Genomic DNA, 20821 nt, shown 5'->3' on the forward strand with positions numbered 1-20821 from the left:
CTCTCACTTGAAGTTTAGAAAATAAAGATGGTTATAAAGAAGAGATATGATTCATTCATCTAAAGATGAAAGAAAATTATTGTGAGTACAATGTCTTGTGGTATCAAAGATTATTGGAAGCTCTGGAGGAGCAGTTACATGTTTTCTTATGGGAACGCATGTAACACCCCCGATCCAGAATAAGTAAAAGTTAATTAGTTTGCCATGCACCAATCAAACAAGAACATGCACGACGAACTAAAGAACTCTTACCATATCGAAGATACTACTACCACGTGCCCAAACATTTGACCCGAGGTTCCCGGACAGACCCGGAATCCCAAGATCATATGTCCAAGAACGGGTTTCCTAGTGATTCCAAGTTAAGGCTTTGCAACCCGAGTTTGAAACCGTTAGTTAGTTCGCCCCGGACTAGGACTAGTATCATATGGAATCCAAGCATTTCACAAACCTTTTCTTATTCATATATACTTTAAGTTCAACCACATCAAAAATTTATACATGCTCGGCCGATGTTCAAAACCATATCTTACATATTACAAAACGTACATGTTTGCCAAAGGTAGCAAATCTACACCAACAGCTTTGTGCTCCTCCGATCCCAAATGGAACCTACTACGGGTTACCTGCAAAACAAATAGTCTAATGAGCAACTATTTTTGCTCAGTGAGTTGGTTTCCTCACAATTATTTATCCCCCCATTATGCATCAAAAATTAAGCAACAAAGATCAATTATATTAAAAAAAAATGCAATGCAAAAATAAAGCAATCACGTAAACAAGCATACACTCTTCACGAGTGGTTAGATCATTATCGATCGTCGAGGACTGCCTCTCGCCATTGGTTCCTATCTCGATACGAAGTCCATAACACATTCCTTCTTGCGCCCATTGACTCTAAACACAAAGTCTAAAAAGCCGATGGCCCGAATAACACACTTGCCGCATCGTCATGCAGCTACACGGTCGAGGGTAGCTAGCCCTATCACACGTGTCTTCGCTTCCTGTCCAGAACTAATTTTGGTAAGGCCCCGGACAAGGCACGGGCCTCGAGTGGAGACCAATGACTCTCACGACACTCCACCCGAGTGTCGGACCCTCACAGATCAAGTCAGTGGATTTACGGGTTTCCCCGTTAAAATATAATCAAACATGTTATATTATCTGAGCCGAGGCCCAAACAATACAATGCAATGACATAAGTATATGCAACACAACATCAATGTATCACAATCATGTTATACCCCTCGAGCCGAGGCCCGACGATATAACTCAATATCTTTCACAAACATCAATCATTATTATATCATTATATATCTATACGCACAACCTAGCAATGCATCAACCAATACTATTGTTTTGCAGGCGCTAACCGCACACACACCAATCATAACCATAACCAAGACTCACCTCAACACTTAGATGAAAGTTTCGGACTGCAAACGCTCCTATCTCGCGGTTGGCTTCACTTTAAACTTTTATCGGAAAACTCTAGAACTTTAGAAATCTCGACACAGGAAGGGTAGGGTATGAAAGGAAAAGAAAGAAAAGAAAGAACAGAAAGCTAACTAAAAAATGAAAGCTAAAGACTAAAAAGTTACCTTAAGGTTCGGGTGTTATCGGGTTCTCTCGGGTGCCTATGGTCGGGTCTTCAAAAGTGGAGAATGAATTGAGGGGGTAGTCTGCTATTTATAGGCTGGAGAATGAGCTCATGGGAGGGTTTTGGTCGTGCATGGCAAGCAGGAGCTGTCTCTGCCTCCCAAACCAACCAATAGGAGACAGCTTGGTGTCTTAGCCACAATTTTGGCCAATAAAACCAAGCTTTGTGGCCAGCCACCAAAGCATCCAGTAGAAATGCGACAAGAACTGCTTGGAGGTGGTCCAGTCAAGGAGAAGCACATGTCCAGCTGCCTGAAGGAGGTAAGCAAGCAGCTGCATCTTCCGGAAGCTTCCAGATATGCTTAACACATCGTAGATGGGCACGAATGGGCCGCATTCAAATCCATACGTGTTATAAGCTGATCCGAGCTGGCGGAAATTTTTCTCCTTGACGAAAACCTAGATTTCTTAGACCAAAACATTTTTAAAATAATTCTAAGGTCATTCCTATCTTAAGGCCCTATAATAAATTTTTCGATTAATTTTCTCGTTCGACTAGGACGTTCTAGGCCGAACCGCGAGCATTTTCAATCCACTAAACTTCCCGAAGAATTTATTTCTTCAGATGGAAAACTATTCTAAGACTTTTTAAATTTTTCTTATGTACCTTGGGATCCACAAACATCCACAAGAAAAGATCAATCCGACTTCCACTTACTTGAGTAATTTTCTCGGCTGTTATATGATTTTTCCTTGTCTGCGTTTTACTCTTTAAAGACGGTTATTGTAACGCAACTTAAAATCATTAATTCGTTATCTTTCCCAAGTCTCAAAGATCAAAAAGATCTAAGATATAACACATGACCTTAAGTTGGGTATATTGTTGATTATAAAGTGAGATTCAATTCCAGATATATGAACTTGGAGTATCATTATCTCGAGAGGAAGAATTAGATAATCTCACATCCCTAGTAAGTGGAACATCCCGAAGTATTTTAACACTGGAAATAGACTTGAGGAGTCATTTATAAATAAAACCACGGGATTTATAATCTAGTAATATTGAGACAATAAATAAATGGAAATGTTGAATACCTTCGAACATAAGTATTACGCAAGACACTATTGTATTTTTTTTTTTGAATTATACAGAGGTATCCTGGCCCCACAGAAGTGATCCAGACTAGTCACGTGTTTCCACGTGTCAGTCCTCTGTTTCTGGCGATGCCGAAATGTTAATTCCACAGTGGTCGGGATTCAAACCCAGGTGGCGGTATTCACAGCTGTAAGCAAGACACTATTGTATTGTACTACACAATGATTAAAAAATGGAGATAAATGTAATAGTAAACCAGAAGTTTACCGAAAATGTAATGTTTGGCAAACCGGTTATGCATCCCGGTTTAGTAATGATGCGAAAGATAATCATATGCATATTCGTTGAAGAACCAGAAGATTCTTACGAATGATCTGCTATATGCTGCTTGCTTACAAGACAATATAAGAATACAGTTTTCACCAGTCAAATAGATTTAGAACCTATTTAAACAAAGACATGTTTGTGGGCTTGATCACCCACTGGTGGACTGATCATCCATCATATGTTAATGCATCGACAAGAAGATCGTATGTATCCTTGTCATAAATCGCAACCAGATGTTTGCGAGACTAATTGGTAAAACTGGTGAATTCAAAAGCCTTTGATGATTATTTTATGCATGTGGATATACATGAGGAACATATTGTAGCTAATGTTCATACGTAAGATGCAGCAACAATGATTCGCGTAATGCCAAAGAGTAATTAAAAACTCTCTCTATTAAATTGGTTTTGGGTCGGGAACCAAAGATCACCATCTAGAAAATTTGCAAAAGTTGTAATTGCTCCACCATACAACTAAAAGATGGGACCTCAAAAGAGGTTATGAATATGTTGGATATGACCTCCATTGATGATAAAATCTAGCAGCTTTTATAAGATTTATGCAAAGACTCAAAGTTAGACTATCCAACAATAGAGGGAGAAAATAAACAGCTGGAGAATGAATGAGCTAAAATGAATTATCATTGATCCTCGGACTAAAAATCGTAAATAAAAGTCCAAAATGAATGTATGGAGATAGCTCTATTACAAAGATTAGCATATGAGTTGCCAGACTCATTTACTGACCATAAGAAAGTGATTAAGTCACAAGTACCAGTTGTAAATGCTCCACTTAAAATAGCCAGAAGGACAATATCAAACTGCTAATGAGTCTAAAGAGCGCTTGAAGCGTGAAAGACCTATCCGTTCCAAATAAAATAATATTCGGAAAATAAAAGGAGCATGAATGAGAATGGCAGAATCGAAGAATGAAATATTAAGGATCTCGAAAAGAGATAGAAAACATGACACGAAGGAATTCAGGTACCTGAGAATAAATAAATCTCAAATAGCTATGTTATGTCTGGAACAATATGAACCGATACCAAATCGACGTCGTAAATACTTATGCATGAATGTAGCAGTTGATGAAAATGAGGATCATGAACCATCTATTGAAAAGTGTACACACACAAAGAAATGATTGGCCAATCAAAAGTTTTCCAATCAAAGGCGACCTTCTAGATGGAATTAAAATATGAAATTGGTGTCCAGAGAAAGATTTTGAGTTTATTTTTATCTCCAATTTGAATCATGTCATTCTCCAATATAGAACTCGAGATATGACTGTTTTCGTGGGACATATACAAGCTGTCTCTAATTTTAATGTACATCCAAGGGGGAGTGTTATGAACTATTACGTGGATGTCCATTAGGCCCATAAACCCATGTTCTAGAGGATTCTGAATCTCTAATGTTGTATCCCTATATATTGTATCGTGACCTATGCAATAATAAGATTAATCAATTCTCTCTTTCTCTCAATTCACAAGTTAAATTTTTTGAATAATTAACTTGTTAGGCCATATACGGTATTCGGATGCATAGTTATTACATTTATCTATATCTATCTATCTATACTATTATTTGCGAAGTTCGCATTCGAGCTCTCCCGTTAAAAGTTAGAGCGGTTAATATTTATATTACCCTTAATCTATACTATACTTATTTTCATAATTAACGTTAACAAAAAATAATTTAACTATGTATAATTGATTACATGTTATTTTGATAGGTATTTGGTGGGCAACTTGATAATTACACGTTACACTAAATAAGATAAAGACTTCTAATAATTCAAAACAGTAAAATAAACCTGTAAAATTAAATTTATAAAACAGTAGGATAAATATGTGTTTATATTTATCAAGTAAACTAAGGAAATATTATCCTTATCTCAATTACTTCTGTTTTTTAGTTTTTACAAAGTTATCCTAAAAATTTAGTTTTAAATTTATTTATTTTTCTTTGTATTTAAGTTTATCTTTTTAATCTACTTTATTGCGTGAGATGATTGATAGGTGATTTTTCATAGTTTTTATACTCCATTGATGTTCAAGAAGATGAAAATTTGACCCTAAAAAAAAGCAAACGAAAATTGTGACTAAAAGTATAAAAATAATTTAGCATGATAGTTTTTTAATTTATAGTTCATATATTAATATGTGTTTGTAAAATAATCATGTCCGCATGTGCGGGTCAAACACCTAGTATTATTAAAATATAATATATTTCTTTGAAATATCCTTCATTTGTTTTAATAGTTACAAGTGTGCCATTGTCATTTTATTATAATTTTTTTTCTTTTTAATGTTTTCAGTTATTACTATTTATATCTACCAGTATTTTAGGAAACTATTTATTTTACCAGAAAAATTGAGAAACCACATATATATATATATTGATTGTCAGTAAAAATAATTTACACTTATTGTTACCTTTTGTTTTTTAATTTTATTGTAAAAGACTTATTTCTACTGAAATAATTTTTCTTAACTAAAAACCAAAATATAATCAACTAAATTCATTCTTCTAACTTCTTTTTGAAGTTCGAGAACATCTTTTTATCCTCCTCGAACGCTGCAGTGTTTGCGTCGGCGTTGACCGCGGTCACGTTCGTCTCTGGAGTTTTCTCAACGTTGTCGTCAGTGGCGAGGCCGTCACGAGTTTGTTGATTGCTGAGATCGTCGGCTGACATGTCTGATCGAGCGTTGGTGGCTGAGAGTTAGATTGATCCGTACCCCCTCCTTCTAGCGCCAAACTGTGGGAACTAAAATTCGCCCTGTCGATTTTCGTTTAAATTAGGAAAGATAGGAAAACCTAAATTTCCCAGAGGTTCCGAATATATATATCTGCTAAACCACAAGCCAAACAATCAGAACACGAAAGTATGCACGAAAAATAAATAAGGAATCGAAAAGAGAGCAAGAAGTTTATTATTCTGAATCTGCGTTTGAGCGTTAAAACGAGGTAAGAGCCTTCGGCTACAAGAGCTATCGGCAAGATCCCTAGTTCTAGCAACCTAAGACTTCAAAAGCTAGTTGAGTCGCAGCTCGATAACAAAAGCGGAAAATTGCCTAAATGCCCTAAATGCTAAGTTTTGCTCTGAGTAGAAAATTTGCATCCCTTTGCGCCTTCAACTTCGACATCCTTATATACTCTCCAAAAGGCGGTTTTCTCTTTTCGTTTCTGCCCCCGGCCGAGTTTATCGCTTCACGGAAATATTCCATTTTTCCTTCGATCTTCATGTTTATCTTTGGAAACTTCACATTTATCTTCCGGACTTGACATTTATCTTCTCCTGCATAACAAAAGGATAAACCGTCATAACGATACGGCTCGATTTCGCATAAAATCATAAGTGGACTTTTTGCCGCGTTCTGGACCCTTTCGGACAGTTTTTCGACTTAAGCATTTTTACGATTTTATAGAAAGAGCGTTTTCGAAACAACGTCGATTCCGAAGAAAATCCAAATTCTTCGTATAGCGTAGGCAGTTCAAGGTGTTTAGGTTAACCTTTGCCGTTTTATACGATCAATCCGAATTTTTTTCGAGAGAACGAGTTCTTTGCGGATCCAAGCTGTAAAGTTTCGATGATGACTCCGATCGAGACGAAACAAGAGTCAGTTTGATCCGATCACAGAAGAGGGAGCTACAAGGATGGGACGAAGGCAGCTTAGTCGATCCAACTCGCTCATTTCGCGAGTTGGACGGCGTGGTCGGTCCAACTCGCTCATTTGGCGAGTTGAACGGCGTGGTCGGTCCAACTCGCCCATTTGGCGAGTTGAACGGCGTGGTCGGTCCAACTCGCCCATTTGGCGAGTTGGACTGCTTGCTCGGTCCAACTCGCCCGTTTGGTGAGTTGGACGATGGGCGTTTCGCTGTCCGGGATCCGTTGTCTGAGGCTTTGAGCATCCTTTCTCGAAGATTTATCGCGTGAATCCTTTTCGGAATTGTTACGAAACTTGATTTAGTTTTTTCCCGCTTCTCTATTTTCTTTTTTTAAACAAGACATTTTTCGGGAAGTTTCTGACTTTGATTTCGTCTTAACCAATTTGACCCCAACAGCTTAGTGTGAATACCCTTAGAAAACTAGTTTAGTGTAGATGAGATAATTGAAATGTGTGTTCTTCATTATAACAATCTGAAAACAGTAAGAGAAATTAGCATGATTTGTGTTGTTTCCTGAAGACATAATGACATATAAACCATTTGTGAGTATAATATTTGTTTTTCTCCCTCATTACTACTTTTTTCCTAAGTGTTCAGTTCAAAAAAATTGTGTTTTTATTACATATTTAATTGCTTCCAAAAAGTGTTTTGAGTGCTTGTTTGCTGCAAGTAAGTTTTTCCTAAGTACAAGTATAAGCATTTTGGCCATTGTGAGAGACACCAACCCTATATAGTTATCAAATGCTTTTGTTTCTTCTTTGACTCCATCCGTCCATCAGCAATTAGTAACGGTCGGTGTTCTTTTGCAGGTGTTTTCCGACTTCTTTGATGCACACAAAGCTGTTGGGTTAACTTCTGGCTGTATCCATGGAGGTGATCCCTACCAACCTCAAGAGTAGTAAATAAAGAGCGGTGTTGACATTGTATGTCTTGCTATTTCTTTAACTCAAAATTTTTAGCAATTTATTTAGAGCCTCATGTTGTATATTCCAAATTGTAAATTACAAAATTTATATTAATTATATATATATATATTTATTTGTTCGTAATTAGAAACTCAGTTTGATAAAAAAAATTTGTATTTATTGATTAAATTGATTATATATACAAATTATATTTTGTAAATTTATTTTTATAAAATAGCCACAATTATATGTGTGGCTATTTGTGTCCAAAATCCACAATTAGATTGGTGGCTATTTGTTAATAAAGCTACAATTTGGTATGTGGCTAGTTGTGGCTACATGTCAAATACTAATATTGTTTGTTGTTATTTGTGGAAATTAGGTACAAAAAATCATTGTCGCTAAATCGTGGAAGGAACCGCAAATAGCCACAACTGAGCGATTGCCACAAGCTCATAGTCAACAAAAACATGTCAAATAGCCACAAAATTTTGACTATAGTTGCAGGAAATTTTGCGGCTATATCCAATTTTTCTTGTAGTTTGTGTCCAGATATAGCTTATTTATAGTAAGATTTAGATTATATAAATTACGCTAGCCTTATATTATTTACAACCTTAGACTTTTCTAGATTATTATATTCTTTTAAAGTTTCAATTAAGCCTATCCTTAGATGGTATAACTATACTAAACTTAGGATTAAAAAAGTACTATTTTTTAAACTCAGGCCCTAGCATTTTTCAGATTTTATAATTTTTTGAAATAACGAAACCCTCAAATATTAAAAAAAAAAACATTACAACATTGATTGTTGCAAGGAGTAATCACTATAATAATTCTTAGAATCCTTAGATAAATATATTGGTTCATCTAAATATATATTATATTTTTATTAAAGTAACCATCATATTATGTAATCTATAAAAATATTCTTCTTTCTTTTTTTAAATAAAAGCTATGAATCTACTTAATATGACTAAAATATATATGACAATTAATAATTTTGAATAATAAAGATTTGATAACAATGTGTATCCTATTCTTTTTGTTTAATTTTTTTATGAAAATAAATTAAACTATTAAATAATCAAAATTTAGATTTTTCATATATAATATTCTTACAAACTTTAAAAAATGAATATAAATTAAATATCTTTTTAAAAGTTTCACATTTAAGTTTTTTTCTGGTTAATGTCTTAAAATTTTGTTATGGCAAGATACAAATGATCATGATATATATATATATATATATTAAAGTTTGTTGTGATGAATTTTATATCTATACTATTATTTGAGAATTGGATTTGCTTATTTGTCATGATCTTCATGATTTTAGGCTTAATAATTAAACAATTTTAATTTTAATTTGACTAATTAAAGTTTAATATCTAATAAATAAATTACATAATTCATTATTTAACTGATTATAAACTAATATTATAAAAATATCTCAAAAATAAATGGAAAACATTTTTGAAAAAAGAAGAAAATAATTCCATGTATTTATTTTGTGTTTATCTACATCTTTATTTCTTATTTATTTATTTTTAAAAAAAGTATTATATATACACATATCATAATTAAATTTCTCATTATACTAAAATATTATAAATAGTTTTATACAAAATAACAAAAATTGATTTATATTTGTTTGTAAACATAATATGTCATGACATATTTTTAAAAATTATTAAATTGATTTTAGTATTAAAATAATAAAAAGAAGTATAAAAACAATAACAATAAATTTGATTTATATTTGTTTGTTAACGTGATTTTCGTGATATTTTCATTTTTATTCTTATCATTCAATTGCAAGAATAACTTGTATTTGTTATTTAAGTTGAAAATTTAATATTTTTTTGTTTTTATTTTTACTAAATATTTATTGTTATCATTCAGTTGTAATATTTTAAAAATATTTTTTTTTACAACAAGTACCTTATATTTATGAAAATTTAAAATTTACTTTAAATTTTTCAAGAGTTTTAAAGAATTATAACTTTGTTTAAATAAATATTTTCTCAAATATATATTACATATATATATATATTACATATTAATGTTTTGTTTGCCAACATAGTTGTTCTGCTTGAATGTTTATTTAATTATTATTAGAAGTATTTTACAATATAATTATTACATATATCAATATTCTTATTTACTTTGACTAATATCTTATTATATAAAGTTTGATTCTTCAAAGTTGCTAATTAACATAATCGCGACACATACCAATTATATATTGTAAGATTGTAACATGTGTTAATCTATCTCATAATTAAAAAATATATACTAATATATCAACAAAAATTTTTTTTATTAAAAAGTAATTAAAAATATTATTTAATATTAATTTTCCTTTTCTTAAATCCTAATCAAAAGATAATTGCAAAATATTATTTGATAATAATTTTCCTTCTAATATTGTGACATATGTTTAAATATATAATGATTAAAAATATATAATAAGATAAAAAACTAATTTTCTTAAAAACTAAGTATAAATATTATTTAATAGTCTTATTATTATTATTATTATCTTATTATATAAAGTTTGGTTCTTCAAATTTGCTAATTAACATGATCGCAACACATGACAATTATATATTTTAAGATTGTGACACGTGTTTATTAAAAAGTAATAATAAATATTATTTAATAGTAATTTTCATTTTTAAAATCCTAATCAAAAGATTATTGCAAAAGATTATTTGATAATAATTTTCCTTTTAATATTGTGACATGTGTTTAATATATAATGATTAAAAATATATATAATAAGATAGTAAAAACAAATTTTGAAAATAAAACTACTTTTAAAAACTACTTAATAGTAAAAACGTTTTAAAAAAATTATTTAGTAGTAATGTAATTTAATATAATTTTATTTTTCTCAAAATCCTAAAAAAAAATAGATTCTAAAACAGTTTATTTAATATAATTTTTTTCTCTAAAATTTAATGGAAATATAATTAACATGATTATGACACATGTTAGTTATATATTTAAAATTTTGATATGTGTTAAACTATCTCATAGTCCAAAATATATATACTAAAATAAAAAAAAAAAATTTCTTAAAAATTAATTATAAATATAATTTATTAGTCTTATTTTTTTTATTATAATGTTTGTTTTAAAAAATATTAAAGATAGAGAATTATAAAAGATAAATATTAACTGTTAAGAAAAAAATGTTAAACAAAAATGAATTGTAAAATCTTACAAGTACAATCAATTATTTAATAAAAACATGAAGAAAAACTAACATTAAAATAAATAATCTTACTTTTTTAAAAGCCTAATTAAAAGAAAATTGTAAAAGTATTCTTACTATTTTCTTATAAATAACTAACTTTCATTTTTTGATAGATAATTGTATGTTAAAAAATTATTGCCAAAAATAGTTTGAAATATTTCACATCTAATTAGCACGATTGTGACACGTGGCAATTATATATTTAAGATTGTGTGACACGTGGCAATTATATATTTAAGATTGTGACACGTGGCAATTATATATTTAAGATTGTGACATGTGTTAAACTGTCTTCTAATTAAAAATATATAATTAGATAATAACAAAAAAATGATTTATAAAAAGTAACTATAATTATTATTTGATAGTGATTTTCCTTTTAATATATCGATATGTGTTAAAATCTCTCATGATTAAATATATATATGCTAAGATAACAAAAACGAATCTTTAAAATTATTTCATAGTAAGAATTATTTTCAAAAGTTATTTAATAGTAGTTGTTTCTAGAAAATTTCCTTTTTAAATGATAATTAACAAGAAAAATTGTAAAAATACTAGTGATATTAAAAAAAAAATTTAGTAACAATCATGAGAATTGTAAAAATACTCTTATTATTTTCTTATAAGTAATAATAACACTTAGCTTGATAAACATGATATTACAAATTATTTAATTAACAAGAAAAATTATAAAAATATTAGTGATATTGAAAAAAACGAATTTAGTAACAATCATGAGAATTGTAAGAGTACTCTTATTATTTTCTTTGAAAAATACTAACTTTTAAATAAATAATATTACTTTTTTAAAAGCCTAATTAAAATAAAATTGTAAAAGTACTCTTATTATTTTCTTATAAGTAACTAGCTTTTCTTTTCTTAATAGGTAATTGTATGTTAAAAAATTATGACCGAAAATAGCTAAAAATATTTCTCATCTACATTTAGGTTTAAACTTCCACATATTATTTTTACAAAACACAATAGTATTTACATGAAAAATATTACCTAGATATTTTCTTTTAATTTCTTGATACAACTCAACTTTTTATTATTCTTATTACATCTTATGATGCTAACATAACTTTTAAGTTTGATGTTGTTGTTGTACATGAGTATGTGTGAATATGATGAATATGTGTTTGTCTGTATAAGAAAAAAAATATATAAATAACTAAACAAAATTTTTTCTATTAAAAATAAAATAGTTGTATAAAAATCTACAAGAAAAAATAATTATAAAATAATTAATTTTATTTTTAAAAGTCTAAATAAAACAAACTGTAAAAATAATCTTATTTTTCCTATAATCAACTAACTTTATTTTTTAATAGTTTCCTGTTAAAAAATATAAACCAAAATTAAATTTAAATATTTCACCTGATATCATTATGACATGTCTCAATTAAAAAACTAGATTGTGAATGTGTCAATAAAACTGTCATTATGTGAAAATAACTTATTATTTTCCTAAAATCTTAAATAAAAGATATTTTTTATTAAAAAAAATTATTTTCTAATCTTAACAAATTAATATTTTTTTATTTAATAGTAATTTTTACTTAAAATAATTAATGATAAACATGATACTAACAATTATTTAATTAACAAGTAAAATTATAAAAATATTAGTGATATTGAAAAAAAACGAATTTTGAAAATGGCAACTTATAAAAATAGGTAATATAAACTGGAATTATTTATTTGATAGAAATTTTATTTTTCTAAATCCTAGACAAAATATAATTGTAAAAGATTATGTAATACGATTAGAACGAAATGGCATACCTGCGGTGATCGGAATACGAAATTTTACCATGCTCTTACTAAACAGAGAAGGATTCAGAATAGGATCATTGGCCTGTATAATGAAGAAGGAACTTGGGTTAATTCAGAGTCCAAGGTTGAAGAAGTTGCAGTAAAATATTTTATGGACTTGTTCCATACGTCATCCCCAGAGGTTTTTGATAGCTTTCTAGAGGAAGTCCCTACTTCGATAACGGACGGTCAAAATCGGAAACTTATTGCTGTGGCGACGGAAGAGGAGGTTAAAGCAGCACTATTCATGATGCATCCAGAAAAAGCCCCTGGACCAGACGGAATGACTGCACTTTTCTATCAACAATCCTGGTCAATCATCAAAGAGGACGTGGTGAATATGGTTAATAATTTCCTTACTTCAGGAGTGTTTGATGAAAAATTAAATATGACGAATATTTGTCTTATTCCCAAAACGGTGAGACCCAATAGGATGACTGAATTGCGACCAATTAGTTTATGTAACGTTGGGTATAAGATTATTTCAAAGGTATTATGTCAGCGGCTAAAAGGTCTGCTACCAAAGCTGATATCGGAAACTCAATCTGCGTTTGTATCTGGAAGATTAATTTCAGATAATATTCTCATTGCTCAGGAAATGTTTCATGGTCTTCGTACAAACAATGCATGCAAAGATAAATTCTTAGCAATCAAGACAGATATGAGTAAGGCTTATGATCGTGTCGAGTGGCCTTTTGTCAAGCGTTTGCTATTGAAGATGGGTTTCTCGAGTGATTGGGTGACCCTAATGATGCAATGCATCTCTTCAGTTAATTATCAGGTTCTATTAAATGGGCAGCCGAAAGGGCATATTGTCCCAGAGAGAGGGTTAAGGCAAGGAGATCCGTTGTCTTCATATTTATTTATCTTGTGTACTGAAGCCCTCATAGCAAATATTAAGAAGGAGGAGCGTGAGAAACGACTAACGGGACTGAAAATTGCACGTGGCAGTCCGAATATTTTTCATCTCTTATTTGCGGACGATAGTTTATTTTTCTGTAAGGCTACGAAGGTGGAATGTGGTATAATTTTAAAACTACTTAAAAACTATGAGGCAGCCTCTGGTCAACAAATTAACTTTCAGAAATCATCGGTTCAATTTGGGCATAAGGTCCCAGATAATATTAAAGCAGATATTCATAATATTTTGGGGATTACCAATGTAGGAGGGATGAGCAATTATTTAGGCATTCCGGAAAGTCTTGGGGGATCTAAAATACAAATTTTTGGTTACCTAAATTACCGAGTTAATAATAAAGTAAATGGCTGGACAGTTCGGTTTCTTACTAAAGGGGGAAAGGAAGTCCTAATCAAATCAGTGGCTTCACCGATGCCAATGCATGTAATGTCATGTTTCAGACTTCCTAAAGGAGTTACGAAGAAAATAACAAGTACTCTTTCTCATTTCTGGTGGGGAGGAAGTGGAAATAAAAAAGGAATACACTGGCTTTCTTGGGATAAAGTGTGTGCTCCTAAGGAGGAGGGAGGGCTGAACTTTAGAGATCTTCAAGACTTTAATACAGCTCTGTTGGCTAAACAATTCTGGCGGTTACTAGATAAACCAGAATGTTTGTTCTCAAAAGTCTTTAAAGGCCGTTATTTTCGGAATACGGATCCTTTGGACGATCATAGATCATATTCATCCTCTTATGGATGGAGAAGCATCTGCTCAGCTAGATCTCTGGTTAAAAAAGGGCTAATCAAAAGAGTGGGAACATGACAATCCATCTCCATATGGGCAGATCCGTGGATTCCCGCTCCTCGCCCGAGGTCAGCAATACCAAAATCAAATACTCAATTTTTACACCCTTCATTAAAGGTGGAACATTTCATTAACCCAACTGACTGCTCATGGAATGTAGACTTGCTGAATGCTCATATACATCCTGATGATGTGAAACTGATTCGGGGTTTAGCAATTAGTAGATGTCGAAATCCAGATACAGTGGGGTGGAACTTTACGGAATCTGGTAAATATTCGGTTAAATCAGGTTTTCGAACTGAATCTTTATACCCAGATAGAGTCCAGAGGAGTATTTTCTATGGACCTAATGTAAAACCGTTATTGGCCTTTTCTTGGAAACTGAAATGTCCACCAAAATTGAGACATTTTGTGTGGCAATTTCTTTCTGGTACACTACTAGTGTCCAAAAACCTTACAACTCGAGGGATTGTTTGTGATACACGATGTAGCATGTGTGGGGCAGATGATGAGACTACTAACCATGTTCTTTTCGAATGCCCACCCGCATTACAAACTTGGGCACTTTCTAGGATTCCTTCTTCTCCAGAGTTCTTTCCATCGTCGTCTGTTTTCACCAATATGGATTATTTATTTTTGAGATTACCAAAGGAGGAAGATTTACACTACTTTCCATGGTTACTGTGGTATATTTGGAAGGCTAGAAATGACAAGATCTATTCAAATAAGGATGCCAATCCACAGGAGATCTTAAGGATGGCAGAGGTGGAAAGTAGGATGTGGACGGAGGCACAACTAATCGTAAAGGACCCTAATTCCTATACTGGGAATGTACATCAATATGTGTCTCTAGCCCTGGAAGACTCTAGAGTTTGTTATATTGATGGCGCTTGGAAAGAAGATGATAAGTTCACATGACAAGGGTGGTTTTGTAGAAAGAGTGGATCAACAGAGGTCATGATGGGGGCGATGAATCTTCGTAGATGTTTGTCACCTCTCCACGCTGAATGTGAAGCACTAATTTGGGCAATGGAATGCATGAAGACCCTCCAATATTCTGACGTAGTTTTTGCGACGGATTTTTCTCAGCTGGTGAAGATGGTGTCGACACCTGAAGAATGGCCTGCCTTTTCTACACACATGGAAGAATTCAACCGAAGTAAGACGTTCTTCCCCCACTTCCGGATCAGACATATTCTTAGAGCACAAAATACCTTGGCGGACAAGCTTGCACGTGGTGCGAGGAGTTCTCCTTCAGCTTTGCTTTATGTTGATTCAACTCCACCGGTTTGGCTTGCTAGATCGGTTGGAGATTCTAGTTAGTACTTGAGTGATGTTGTTAAAAAAAAAAAAAATTCATTTTCTAAAATCCTAAAAAACTGTAAAAGAATATTTGATATATGTTTTCCTTTTTTATTAAAAAATTCTAAGTAAAAGAAATTTGTATCATATTTTAAGTCCTAAACAAAAGAGAATTGTAAAAATTTATTTGGTAATATTTTTAAGAGAGTATTTGATGATGAACATGATACTAAAAATTATTTAATTAACAAAAGAAGTGTAAAATTAGTATTGATACAAATCGTAAAAATTTTAATTTTAAAATTATTTATTAATAACTAAAACTAATTATTTGATAGCAATTTATTTTTTTCTGAAATTCTAAAGAGAAATTAATTGTAATAGGTTATACGACCATAATTTTCCTTTTCTAAAATCTTAAACATAATTGTAAAAGAGTATTTAATATTATTTTTTATTTTTTATTGTAAATAAAAAGAGATTTATAAAATATAATGTTTTCCTTTTAAAAAAAATCCTAACAAAATAACATTTTAAAGACTTATTTAATAAAACATTAAATTAGCATATAAGAATATGTATAATGTTTTTATTGACTCGATTGGTGTATTTGACTTTCATTTCTTTTTATTTTTCATTCAATTTCTTATTTCAGATTGAGTTTAGTTTAAATTTTTAGGTATAGTATTTTCTCTAATCCTAAGTACAAAGATTATAATAATTCATCTATGCACCATGATTATAAAAAACAAATATTAACTTGAACTCATGTGTGATAACGGGTTTTAATTATAAAATAAATCTCAAACAACATATGCAAAAAACAATCATAAAACTATAATAAAATAATTTATTATTTTATAGTTTTTATTAAATTAAAATATCAAAAAAAACCCGTTGCAACGCAACGGGCTTATATCTTGTAATATGTAAAGTTGAGTTTGGTTTAACATTCTTGTGCTTTTGATTTATTTTGAGATTTTATGGGTTATGCTAATTCTTAGAATTTGGTTTAATAACATCACTTTATATTAACTATTATATATTTGTTTATTTAATTATATCATTGTTTATAAATTAATATAATAAAATTTTGTTCAAGATAACAACATATTTACAAGATATTAGTGTTGTTATCCAAAATAATGTTTTTAAATCAATAAAAATTAAGAAATTGAAAGATTCATAAAATAGTATAAATTTAATGTTTTATTTAATTTTTTGATCTTTAAACTATTAATAAATATATTTATTAAATAACTATACCCGCATGTGCGGACAAAACTCATAGTAATTATTAAATACATAGTACTAATATTTAGTTAAATTTGTTGAATAATCAAGTAGTTAGGCCATATAGGTATTATGATGCATAGTTAAGAGCATCATTAATCCAAAAACCCACTTTGGGTATATTTTTAAGTATTAAATGTTACTTAAGAGATCTAGTTAAGAGACACCATCATTTTTATGCTCCAATGCTACTTTCTTAATCAAGGGTTCTTAAAAAAAAAAAAAATTATACACATGATGGAAAAAAAGATGAAGCATACACATGACACTGAAGCACAATACTACTTGGTCTTATACAATGGCTAGTTTTTGTTATTGATTCTTCATATAGTTACGCAAGTTGGAGAGTCCATGTACACGAACTGCTCTAGCACTAGCTTTATTCTTACAACCTCCTTGATGAAAGAAAAATTACAATGGGTTCCTTTGTTTTTTAACTTTTATTACAAACACAAAAGTAATGTACCTCTTCTGAAAGAGAGACCAATAGCAATAGTTCAATCCTCAAACCCACAAAAACACTAGAAAGAATCGAACGAACGAATCCACTCATAAATAACACTTGACACCATTTTGCAATCGATGGTTTGGTTGTGATATATCTCAGTTCTTCACAGTGGTGACATGTTTCAGAAGCATGTCCACAACATCTCTGGAAGTCCTGGAAGCTTCGTTCTTCAACTGCTCGATCTTGGCATCAGTCTCCTGCTCTAGTCTCTTCACGTTTGCACCTGAATCTCCACTGGTCTGTTTTTTTTCCCGCAGTAAAGTTTTCTCATCAATAACATGATGAATAAAAGAAACACATATAACGTAAGAACAAGTTTCTTTTTATAAATATGACCTCTTCGAGTTTCCTCTGGAAACCATGCTCAGTGCTGGTTTTGTGCTCAGCAACCTCTGTCTCAGCCTCTTCCTTGGCTTGCTTCAGCCTTGCCATTTTTGCTTTAAAAAAACCCAAAACATATATACAATTCTCAAATAGCAAGTTGCGTTCCCGTAAAACAGCATTGAGAATTTGAGATTGAAAACATATGTAAATCGAGATTTCAAATGCTTCTTAAACTTAGTTAGACTCAATGTGCTTCTTGACGATGTTGAGTGCAGTCGTGTCCTCACCGTAGTCCTGAAACAGCAAGCCACAAAACCCCACAAAATTAATTGTACGGATTAGAGATTTCTCACTGAGATGGATTGACAAGTAAAGACAGTATATATACCTTGACTACAAGACAGGAGCATCCAACAACCTTTCTAGCATTACCCTCGGAGTCAATCTTACAGAGCTGAAACAACATCAAAGGTTCAATTTTTCAACCAAACATTCATTCAAAAGAAAAAAAAGACGCTTTTAGTAAGCTACGTATATACGGAGAGTCACAGCAGAAGGGACTTACACCAGCCCATTCGCCGAGGGTCTTGGCACTTGGAACGGTAAGCAAGTTGATGCTGTGATCACCACATAGAGCCTTAACAAGCTTGACGTAATCAGGCTGGTTACACAGAGCTGAGCAACACGTTTCTCAATAAGCTTAGCGCTTTCGTGGAGACCACGAACAACACCACCATGAGCACGAGCTTTCCTAAGAGTCAACTCCAATGCTGTCAACAAATCCATGTCCTCTGGGATGATGGCCGCTGGCTCAGCAACGGGAGGGACAACAACTGGAGCAGCAGCCTCATCCCTGAATAAATAAAAGAATGGAAATATGCAAGATATCATTGACTTAATATATTAAAATGAAATAGATACCACATAAAAAGTTAAGTTATTGTATCTAATCTTAAGTAAACATAATGTCAATTATTTTATAAAGTCTGAAATATGAATGTGAAGACAGATGATTTTATTGGGTTGTAGCATTTGTTTGTAGTCCATATAAGTCATTATAGGATGCATTTAGATGTTTATAAAGTATATAATTGTTACTTTTCATATAATAGGGTTTGGAGTGCATAATTGAAAGTTTAGAGGCAAATTGAGGACTAATCTTCAAATGTTTAGACTTTCGGTCCAAAATAAAAAGAAACAAGAACTTTAGTGACTAAATTAAGAATGCATTTATGAGAATTTGGCCATTGTTGACCGAGTCTTCGATCCGGAGTTCGGATCAATAATGCACAGTGAGCGGAGGACGCAGCGGCGAGAGATGAGAACACGGCGAAGAAAGAGACGACTTGGGTAGTAGAGCCGCATGGGTGAATCGTGCTTCCGTGGAGTCGCGGTGACTTGACAACCCCCATGAGACAAGATCTTGATATACCATGGATTTTACCCACTTTTAGTCATGGTATATAGGTGTTTTAGGAACTATTTATTATATATTAGAGTTTCAGCACATTTACAGGTTCAAGAGTGTTTCGGAGAAAAATGATGATCTGAATGCATTTTAGAGATAAAATGAGAGAATCCCGTAGCTGACCATCGAACCAGTCCGAAGGTCGACATTCAGAGTCAAACATCGATCGATGCACATCCTGTGCCATCGATCGACAGCGAAACGGGCAAGACTCGGCTAGGTTTTCAGCCGACTTAAATCCCAAATCATTTCACAATTACAGAAATATCTCTGGCCGACTTTTAACCTAATATTTATGTGCTCTGCCATTGTTTTAGAAAACACACGCTTTCTTACTTTTTAGTTTTTCACAGCAAACTATTCTTAGGGTTTTCAGAGATTTGTATTGGAACTCCAGTATTTCTAACCTTAATCTATTTATTCATTCTTTTATGCTTATTGTTATGAATTGATTTGCTATGTCTGAGTAATTCACTTTGTTAGGTTTAGGGTTCATATAGGATTATGAAGGATTAGCCCCAAATATAGAATTGCTGAGTTGTTTGTGATATTTATCAATTGAATTGTTCTTATTGTTTGTGTTCTAGAGTAGCTAACTAGAACTCTGATATTAGGATAATTAGGCGCAAGCGGATGCCTGGTCTTTAACCGAAATAATTCATATTGTGCTAGGATTACTAGAAATAAACGGAAGTTGATCTAGGAAACCTAGTGAACATAATTCAAACCCGCTCGATAAAGCTTACTGAAAGGAACATCGATCGACAATCCTATTGGTGAATCAATCGACGTTCTGAAAGGTGTATCGATCGACTATATATAAATAGTATCGATCGACACTTTCTCAAGATCAACAAACGATAGTTGAGATCATTGATCTAGACAATAGATAGTTTAAACAAACGGAAGTTGATAGATTATTACTTAGTTTGAGTTATAGATATCCAATAAACTAGCTTAACTTCTATACTATTACAATCCTGATTAACTGAATAGAAACCCTAAGTCTAACGCTTTCTCATATTATTTTCAAAACCTCAAATCAATCAACTGAACAACTGTCTTGTTCACCTTGCAATTTACTATTTGCATTATTTACCTATCTTAATCATAAACTGCTTAGATCTATTGTGTGTCATAGTTCCTTGTGGATTCGATCCCTAAGTAATACAATTCGACCTCTTATTTGAGAGAGTAAATCACTCATTAGAGTAATTTGAATGATATCAAATTTGGCGCCGTTGCGGGGAGCTTTGATCGCCATTAAATCTTGTCTAGTCAGTTTTAGTCTAAGTTTTCCTGTTACTCAAAAAACTGATAAAAAATTTTTCTTAATTTCTTTTTGTAAATATATCCCAAAACACTTATATGTCATGGTTAAAAGTAAGCAAAATCCATGGTATATCACTTGGACGACACAAAAGGAAGACATGGTTAGTCTATCTCCACCGGGCAGAGCATAAAGCAGTGGCATTCCTCAACAAAGAACTTATGCGGTTGACAGTGGCGAACCTAGGAGTGAATTTGACTGGGGTCAAAAACA

At 31.8% G+C, this 20821-nt stretch overlaps 2 protein-coding genes across 2 annotated transcripts; one reads left to right on the forward strand and one right to left on the reverse strand.

Annotated features, from left to right (window-relative positions):
- Nucleotides 1-15343: 15343 nt before the first annotated feature.
- LOC106378085 lies at nucleotides 15344-15706 on the forward strand. Its single transcript, XM_013818272.1, has one exon. The coding sequence runs from the start codon at nucleotides 15344-15346 to the stop codon at nucleotides 15704-15706; it is 363 nt and encodes a 120-aa protein (XP_013673726.1).
- A 1573-nt stretch (nucleotides 15707-17279) lies between these two features.
- LOC106379432 (40S ribosomal protein S12-2) lies at nucleotides 17280-18611 on the reverse strand. The gene is given in 5 exon segments (XM_048748593.1): nucleotides 17280-17725; nucleotides 17823-18104; nucleotides 18199-18264; nucleotides 18376-18482; nucleotides 18485-18611. Coding segments are annotated over 4 exon segments (345 nt in total). The 5' UTR covers nucleotides 18597-18611; the 3' UTR covers nucleotides 17280-17725; nucleotides 17823-18044.
- Between the last annotated feature and the right edge of the window lie 2210 nt (nucleotides 18612-20821).

The sequence above is a fragment of the Brassica napus genome, chromosome C2, assembly GCF_020379485.1.
Source record: "Brassica napus cultivar Da-Ae chromosome C2, Da-Ae, whole genome shotgun sequence".
In the NCBI taxonomy this organism is placed as follows: domain Eukaryota; kingdom Viridiplantae; phylum Streptophyta; class Magnoliopsida; order Brassicales; family Brassicaceae; genus Brassica; species Brassica napus.

What these genes read in the sequence shown, in the direction of transcription:
- LOC106378085 (XM_013818272.1), top strand. Translation starts at nt 15,344, where the DNA reads ATGGGGGCGATGAATCTTCGTAGATGTTTGTCACCTCTCCACGCTGAA.